The sequence below is a fragment of the Oculina patagonica genome, chromosome 2 (genome assembly GCF_052425735.1).
Source record: "Oculina patagonica isolate OP01 chromosome 2, crgOcupat, whole genome shotgun sequence".
In the NCBI taxonomy this organism is placed as follows: Eukaryota; Metazoa; Cnidaria; class Anthozoa; order Scleractinia; family Oculinidae; genus Oculina; species Oculina patagonica.
In genome coordinates, this window is record NC_135759.1 from 28021471 (window position 1) to 28030979 (window position 9509).

The 9509-nt window shown below is 42.9% G+C and overlaps 1 protein-coding gene across 1 annotated transcript; it reads right to left on the reverse strand.

Annotated features, from left to right (window-relative positions):
• Positions 1-7041: 7041 nt before the first annotated feature.
• Positions 7042-8904, reverse strand: LOC144638463 (uncharacterized). The gene has a single exon (XM_078497666.1). It carries the CDS (start codon positions 8902-8904, stop codon positions 7042-7044), a length of 1863 nt encoding a protein of 620 aa, XP_078353792.1.
• Between the last annotated feature and the right edge of the window lie 605 nt (positions 8905-9509).

Here is a 9509-nt window from a genome sequence, read left to right on the forward strand (position 1 = left end):
CCACGAAGCTTAAAGTGGTACTATGATCAAAATTTTACCTTCCCTTTTCTCTTCGGTTTTTAAAAGTACTTACATTAAATAGTAACCTTGCCAAATTTTAAGTTCAAATTCGAATTGGAAGACCACTTATTTCACGCGTAAACTTCGGCTTTGGCTTGCCGCCATTACTAGATTCAAAAATGTCCGAGGACCAAATAGAGATCTGGAACTAGTTGGGGCGAGAGCATGCTGACGTCATATGCGCATCAACAAAATGGCTTCTTCGAAGGCTGGAGTGACCGATCTGGAAAAACATTGGTTTTCTTTTTAATCTGTAGTGATGTAGAAGCCGTATCTACTGTGCAAATGTTTTTTAAACATACTTCAGGGCATCTCCAGGTCACTTTTGCACAGCATAGTGGCAGAAAACATTTCAAGAGGCGGAATTTTTAACTCGCCCGAACCACGCAAGATGAATAATAGATCGTCTGATAACTTTGAGGGAAACTTGTACTCTTGGAAATGTTTTATAGATATTTCTCCCTGCAACCTTTTTTGAGGTTAACTTCTTCAACTATCCAAGGGAAGTGAATAGAATAGAACGCTTCGAATTATCTACAGTGAGTTGACTGTATTCGCTCCTTTTTAGAAGCAAAACATTGGGTGAGTGGCGTAATTTACTTCTGTTGCTCAAGCTCTCGTGTTCTAGAATAGTCATTTTTAAATTTATTGTAAATACTTCATGTCAAAAAGGTAATTTTTGGGCAAATCGGAGTGTATGTTCCTGAATTATATCCTCTATTGTACAAATAAACTTAAATAAATTCGCACGAGTCGGTACATTATGTGAAAGTACATACAGAGGATGCAAAGCTTAGCAATATCTTTTTACTGATTATGTACTGAAAATGTTTCCATTGTAGTCCTCTGTATACACTGTAGTCTTAATAAACTCACCAGCACGTCTTCAGTGTTGGTCACTTGTTTATTTCTGCAATGCAATATAAAACACTACAGTAGGACTGTACTTCATTGTGCACTTATAGTATTCATAAACATTTTTTGAGAAGTAATCTCAGGATAGAACAGTGTTAGCCTGTCTCAGAGACATACATGCTATCCGGATATACTCAGTATATCTTTATTATATTTAAGTACAACAGGGGCCATGAGCTATAATTATGACCTGTGCCAATCACTCATGCTGTGTGCAACAGAGCACCATTGAAATCCTAGCTACTCTTTATTTTAACTTTGCAATATATTTATTTTTGGCATGCTCTTTTTGTTCATAAGTTGAGAATGTAGTAGCCAACAATAAATCATGTGAATGTGTCAGAGAACCCCTGAGCTGGTGATCCATCATAATTTCTAACACAAGTACAGTCAAATCTGTACCATAAATAAAAATGTTGTATTGATTGAGGTGAGGTGGCCTAAGTGTAAGTTGTCGGACTCCGGATCAAGCGGTTCAGGTGTGGACTCTTACTGGTGTCATTGTGCTGTGTTCTTGGGCAAGACTACTCTCATGGTGCCTCCTCTCCAAGTGTAGAATGGGAACTGGCAAATTGATGGTGTGACGAGGGCATGCAAGTCTAGTTGCTTGGTGGGCAACTAGACTTGCATGCAGACCTTGCCTTTTTGTAACAAGGGGGCAATTTTGAGGTCACACAGGACCCTTGCAACCATTATATATGTATTTATTTAAAGAGTATACACGAACTGCGAAGCCGACAACAAATACAGTCAAACCTGTACCATAAATAAAAATGTTGCATAGCAATGGGGTAGTTGTTTTGATTTAGGTGCGGTGACCTAATGGTCAGTGCGCAAGACTCTGAATCAAGCTGTTCAGGTGTGAGCCCAGACCAGTGTCATTACATGTATGTGGGGGGAGTGGGGAGGTTAAACCTGTGATGCAATTGTACTTCCATCTCAACCAGGTTGCTTAATCCTACTTAAACCAAGATATGCTTTGGCCTGATGGGCAAGCAGGCTTGCATGCAGACTTTGCCTTTTTGCATCAAGGGAGCAATTTATTTAGGGTGGTACACGGAGCTGGCTTGTTTACAGTCACGTTAAGTTGACACAAGATTAGTCCCAAAATTGAACTCTCAATTACATACACATACTGCAGATGCACAATGTACTACCAGTGATATTCTCTAGAAAGAGCCACTGTCATATTGCATATGATACCATAAAAAAAATATTTTCTTGAGTAGATGCCAGACCCCGACTCACCGCAGGCTTCATTTAAATGCCGGTTCAAAACTGGAAACGTTTGATCAAGGTCCAGGTGTTCCCGTTTATGAACTTAAAACTTTATACCCTTAATATTATTTTACTTGTTCCCATGTTGTGCATATATTGTTTCAGTTATTTTTATCATCAAAAAATCACGGGGCCAAGAGGAAAACAAATGGGTGAAATGAATAAGAAAAACTACTCCTACCCAGTTTTGCTGCTACTTGTGGGATAGTTTCATAACATCAGTAAATAGAGTGAAGGACTCTATACAGCATTCAAATGGTTTTCTTATTTTAAGAAACAGGAATACTGAATGCTGGCTGAAGCTAGATGTCTGAAGTGTTATTACCCATTAAAACACTTAGTTTTAAAAAGGTTTATTACCTGTATTGTAGTCGAGGAAGGTAAAACTGTATAAAACTCAAGGAGCTAAATCCATTGATCACCTGCACCATCTTATTGACTTTAATTTTTCTGTATAAATTTTACATTATTTCATGTTTATAAAGCTTTTTTCGGAATAAACAGCTGAGATAGATTTTATGCCCATGGCGTGTATGATAGATTACAAGAATGAAAACAACAGTAAAGATCATTTCAATCCTTCGCAAACGACAATAGCAACCTACATGTATATATATGCAGAGCTCTCTATTAATTCAAACATTGCAGACATTTTATCCTAACTATTCAATGTCGTTCTCATCATACCATGTATTCAAACGTATGTAGTCCATGAATCGCCGTTCCTCTTCGTTCTTCGAGGCTTCTTCGATCGGTGCTTCGATTGGACAAGAAGACGGCAGCTTCGTTGTAGGCATACAGCGCCAAAACCTCATCGAATGAAATAAATATTGAAGTATTTGCATACAAACATTGCCCTTTAGACCGACGTCAAACGGCTTTAAATTCTCATTATAAGAAACGATACCGCTAAATTGCAATGTCTCTTCGTTGCGGCTCTCTTGGGTTTCGCCACCGGGCAAACTAGACGAAGAATTTGTCGAAGAAATATCTTTTATAACCCTGTTAATTCTCAGTATATTCTCTCTTGGAACACTCGATAAGGATGGGCCGATCCTCGATACCAAATATTCGATACATCGATATTTTGACAATTTTGAAAAGTATCGATACTTTCGAAAAATATCGCACTTTCGATACGTTTTCGATACTGCACACGTGACCTGAGCCTGCGGTCTCCTGGCCAGCACCTGAGGTTTAAAAATGCAATTTTGCTCAAACAAATATTGTTGTTCTTGTCAATATTTGAATTTTTCTTGCCTTGACTTGATGTTCACACCAGGGTCCACACATTGCTGATGCACCAGTGAATCAATAAGTCCAAAACTCAACATTCGTGGCTAACGTCTATAATGACAGGACTGTCTTTTGAATTCATAGACAAATCACGTGACATACCAATGACGTCAGGACGGAAATGACGTCATAATATCGATATCGATATCGATATCGAGAAAAAAGGCAAATATCGTATCGATATCGTATCGTTTTGAAAAACCTGTATCGGCCCATCCTTAACACTCGAAGCTCGAAGCGACGATGCGCATATGACTTCACGGACCAACTCATGCGTAAATCCGCTTTTCAGTACAGTCGCTGGCTCACTTTAGACGTCCGAGTAATGGCGGACGGGTTTTCCACGATTTTCGGCAAGCTATTTCAAGGCTTTTATTGCTCGCAACGTTATAAATTCTAGCGCGCTAGTTAAATATAGACTTATTGAACAAATTGACTTTAGAAAAAGACGAAAAGAAAAACAAAAATTTTGGTCATAGTAGCACTTTAAGTAAATGGCCTCAACTGGCTTTTAAGATTATTAAACAACTGAAAGAGTGCCCTTTTTACCACCACATTGTTCATTGTTTTTGTGTTTGGTAAATCTAACGGTCTTCCTTTAACCGATCTGTAACAGTGTGAATCAGGAAAGTGGAACACTTTAATGTTTTTTGGATATAAATGCTTCAAGCAAAAAAATTACACTGTCGAACGACAGCTCAAACTGCAAAAAATATGAAAAATGAAAAGTGATAAACTGGACAATAGGATATTTTTGCAAGTAACTTGTATTACTGGTTTTCACTGTCACGCAATCAAAAAATAAATTCGAAACCATTCAACTACAGAAGCTATGAATTTCAAATATTATAGACGATAAATAGATAAACAATTTCTCCAAGTTTCAGGTCTGTGCGGTGTACCGTTCGCGAGTTATTTTCCGAACCTTTCCACGCAAATTTATAAAGTTTAGTATGGAGCCGCCATCACTGTGTCCTGCTGAGGGACACAGTAATGGCCGCCGTGATGTAAGAGAAACCATCTGGAACTCAATTCTGTTTACAACAGCGGCCATCCTTGGCTTAAGAGCTAGTACACTTTCACATAAACACCACTTATTATATCTGAAATGTCCATTCTGCACAAAATGGAAAGGAAAGGCCTTTTTTTCAAACAAAACAGCTTTGTCACGGCACTCAGCTTGATGTCACATACGACGGAGAACTCAAATATTCAAAATACTCTGTTTTAATAACGAATGACACTATCGATCTGGAAATGTGCAAAAATATATATTTTTAGTTTATCTTTCGCCTAATGACAACGAAAATTTAGCAGGCCTAGTGAATTTTGATTTCAGAATTTTATGACGTAACATGAAAACCACGTTTTCTTTTAAATGTGATAAAATTAATGTGTTCGCAAATTTCGTATTCCCACTGCAAAGTAAATTAACAGACTCTTTCGACGTACCTTTAATAGGCGTCTATTGTGTTTGGTGACAGATTAACCTGTTGGAATAACAATGCAAATGCTTTTGACCTGACTTATTCCGGAAATTGTCTGAAGAAGGGTTTCTCTTATCTATCAAATCTGAGAAAAATAAGGGACTAAAATATCTAAAAAAAGGGGAGGAAGATGCCGTTTTTTATGCGAAAATGGTCTGGCAAGGAAATAATTCCACTGACAGTGTTATGGTGTATTGGAATTGTTTTGAATCTTCATTGTGACTGCTTAGCATCCAAGTCGTTCAATAGCCTTTACCGTGCACGTGGAAAAAAATACGTCTTCAGTGTACAAGCTAACGTAAAATCTTCAAACAAAACTTTTAATTTTCATGAACACAGGAAGCGGGTGAGGATGTTAGCGACCCAAAGCAACAATCTTTCTCGTGGCAATGGCATCACAAGAACACTTAACTCAGCTAAATTAAAAAAGGTTGGAAGACTTTTAGAAAAGGCTTTGGATGGTCTGAAGGAATGCAGTCAAAGTGTTCCAGAAGGAGGTATCCTTAAACTGAAGGACAAGTCTCCCAAGCAGAAGCCATCTCTGTGTTGCATCCCTTGTGGCTGCGGTGGATGCTGTCTCATGCGCCCAATGATAATGTACAAGGTCAAATACACTCCACCTAAATTTAAGATGAAGCCACTTAAATCGAAGACAAAATGTGGCTGTCCACAATATGGTATTCATCTTGGTAAAAAAAGGAGATAGCTACCAATAAGTCATTTGATATCTGGTTCTGTGTTTTACTAAAAGGGTTGCAAAAATCAGTTTCCGGTTGAGGACGTACTGACTTGCCAAAGCTAATTTCACGGCATGTTAGTACAATAGCAACCAAATAATCGGGAATTGTGTTTTAAAGGCACTCAAAGTTTAGGAAACTTCAACGCATTTCGCAAAAAGCAGATAAAATCTAAGCGTTGCAATTGATATGTTTTGTTCAGAACGATTCCTAATTTAAAGCTAAAGCACAACAAGTGAAAAAGACATTTTAATTCCGATTTTCAATATTATAAGCATTAACATTTTCACAATAAATGTACATACCAAGAAATGTCATATTAGATTTCGTATTGGTGTTATTGAATTTAACTTCCTGAATCATCAAGATGAGTAGAAACCCGTAGTGAAAATCAGTTCAAATAAACACTCTAAAAAACAATATGGATAAATATTTGATAGCCCTATGGTCTTAAACAATAAAGTGACCTGCTATTTTATGTGTTCAATAGGGCTGAGTATCAAGGTGGCAGTAGCTTTTGACATTTTTTTAACCCATTGTTGACCCACTTTATGAAGATGGAAAATCTTTGAGTTGCTAGGAACAGAAAATATGGTATTCCAAGAAAAAGTTGCTGGTTGACAGCTAAAAGATGCGGTCGCAATTTAGAGCAAATGGAAAGGAAAATGGACCGAAATGTATGAAGTATTCAAGCCTTTTGTACTATTGACATTAATTTCTTTCGCGGTGGCTGGAGGATACAATAGCAAATCACGTCAAGATGATTATCTTGCCTTTTACAGATTGTTAGAGCAAATTAACGATTTTAATGGCCTAGTCGTTAAAACGCCCAATACTTCAATGCCTGTCTCAAATTCCGTATTGTTGATTCAAAGAAATGGTCATGGCTTTACAGTTACCAAGCGAATGAAAGAAGAGAAGCCCGATGGGCCGATTCATGAGATTTCACGGGAAGATTTCAATAAATTATACAGAATTTTAGAAAATGCATTGAAAACGATAAACGAAAAAGAAAACGACGAAGAAATGGAGGATAGTTCAAGAACAGACTCAGATAGCGAAGGTGATGACAACAACATGGGAAGCATGCGTAAAGACAAGCAAAATAACAAAGATAAAGGAAGTCAGAAGGAAAAAATAAACGAGGATAAGTCAGGTGGTTCTCCAGAACAAGATGGATCCATATGTTTTATGCCTTGCGGAGGAGGCGGAGGGCCTTGTTTTAATCCCTCGGCATGTGGCTGTTCATGCTCTGATTGCTTGCCATGTCAACCACAATCATGCATGATGCCTCCATGTTGTCCTTGTTGTTGTAACCCTGAAGGTAAAAAACTTGAAGACGTCTGGACGATACCAACACTGATTGTAGCTAAGCCTGTTCCAGCTCCACTACCACCCGGAGAAGGGCCAAAGCTCTGGCTACCATCTTGGTTAACTGATAAACTTGGACTTCCTCCCTCTGCAGGAGTTGGGGAAGGTGGTGCAGCTGGTGGGAAAGCAGGAGGCGGTAAAGAAGGCGGAGGTGGGGGAGCCGCTGGTGGAGGAGAAGCTGGCGGAGGAGCCGCTGGGGGAGAAGCAGGTGGTGGGGGGACCGCAGGTGGCGGAGCAGCTGGTGGAGGAGAAGCTGGCGGTGGAGCCGCTGGGGGAGGAGCTGCAGGTGGAGGAGCAGCTGGTGGAGGAGCCGCTGGTGGAGGCGCTGCTGGTGGAGGAGCCGCTGGTGGAGGAGCAGCTGGTGGTGGAGGAGCCGCTGGTGGAGGAGCAGCTGGTGGAGGAGCCGCTGGTGGAGGCGCTGCTGGTGGAGGAGCCGCTGGTGGAGGAGCAGCTGGTGGTGGAGGAGCGGGTGGTGGAGGAGCGGGTGGTGGAGGAGCGGGTGGTGGAGGAGCCGCTGGTGGAGGAGCTGCTGGTGGAGGAGCGGGTGGTGGAGGAGCTGCTGGTGGAGGAGCAGGTGGTGGGGGAGCGGTTGGTGGAGAGGCTGCTGGGGGAGGAGCCGCTGGTGGAGGAGCTGCTGGTGGAGGAGCTGCCGGTGGAGGAGCAGGTGGTGGAGGAGCTGCAGGTGGAGGAGCGGGTGGTGGAGGAGCCGCTGGTGGAGGAGCTGCTGGTGGAGGAGCTGCTGGTGGAGGAGCCGCTGGTGGAGGAGCTGCTGGTGGAGGAGCTGCCGGTGGAGGAGCAGGTGGTGGAGGGGCTGCTGGTGGAGGAGCGGGTGGTGGAGGAGCGGGTGGTGGAGGAGCTGCTGGTGGAGGAGCAGGTGGTGGAGGAGCTGCTGGTGGAGGAGCTGCTGGTGGAGGAGCAGGTGGTGGAGGAGCTGCTGGTGGAGGAGCGGGTGGTGGAAGAGCGGCTGGTGGAGGAGCTGCAGGTGGTGGAGCTGCTGGTGGAGGAGCGGCTGGCGGAGGAGCAGCTGGTGGTGGAGGAGCGGCTGGTGGTGGAGGAGCCGCTGGTGGAGGAGCTGCAGGTGGTGGAGCTGCTGGTGGAGGAGCGGCTGGTGGAGGAGCAGCTGGTGGTGGAGGAGCGGCTGGTGGAGGAGCGGCTGGTGGAGGAGCGGCTGGTGGTGGAGGAGCCGCTGGTGGAGGAGCAGGTGGTGGAGGAGCTGCAGGTGGTGGAGCTGCTGGTGGAGGAGCGGCTGGTGGAGGAGCAGCTGGTGGTGGAGGAGCGGCTGGTGGAGGAGCAGCTGGTGGTGGAGGAGCCGCTGGTGGAGGAGCAGGTGGTGGAGGCGCCGCTGGTGGAGGAGCAGGTGGTGGAGGAACGGGCGGTGGAGGAGCCGCTGGGGGAGGAGCCGCTGGTGGGGGAGCGGTTGGTGGAGGAGCGGCTGGTGGAGGAGCAGCTGGTGGAGGCGCAGGTGGTGGAGGAGCAGGCGGTGGAGGTTCTTGGAGTTGGAAAGTAGGCGGAAAAGTAAGTGGTGGAGGAGGGCGTTCTGGATCAGAAGGTGATGGAGCGGCAGGCAGTGGAGCAGATGCTGGAGATGAAGGTGGTGGAGGATCAGGGGGCGGAGGAGCAATTGGCAGTGCAGCCAGAGGTTCGTCAAGTTGGAACATAGGTGGAAAATCAGCTAGTCGAGGAGAGGGTTCCGCAAGTAGTAAAATTCTAGGTAAAATAGGTTCAAAAGACGCTGAGAATAGAGAAGTTGCTGCGTCCATTGACGACGAGTCAGCTAGAAAACCTAATATGTATGAGACCAAGTCATATAAAACAGATTCTCCGTTTGAAATTTTGGGTTCAATTTCAAAGTCAACAAGTTAAGACAGAATCTACCAATGTCGACCTCGCCTATATTTATATTGTTTTATGGTAGACATATATTCAAACAGCAATGGATATTTTGTTTAGTTTTGAGTAACGTTTTAGTGATTATGATGTTTTTAGTCAGCACGAAAAATGGGCTCCACGCAATCCGTAACATTTGTTTTAGTTTGATCACGAAATACGGATATCACACGAATTGCGAAGCGATTAGTTAGATATTAGTTTTTATCAAATCAGTCCTAGAATTAATATTCTCAGAGGTATGTGATTCTATACAAAGCAGATGATTGTAGGTCACTAACGTAGTCTAGGATTAAAAGACTGTTTCTCTCACAGGCATCATGGCTTTTGTTAAGGTGTGCGCTTTTGAAGACATAAAGGGAAATAAGGATCCTGTTCACACACTAGATAAGTGATTTGCAATTACGTCAAGATATTGAATTTTGTAAATAAAGGCTTTTGGTACGTCTATTTAATTTATCCATGATTTAACTACTAA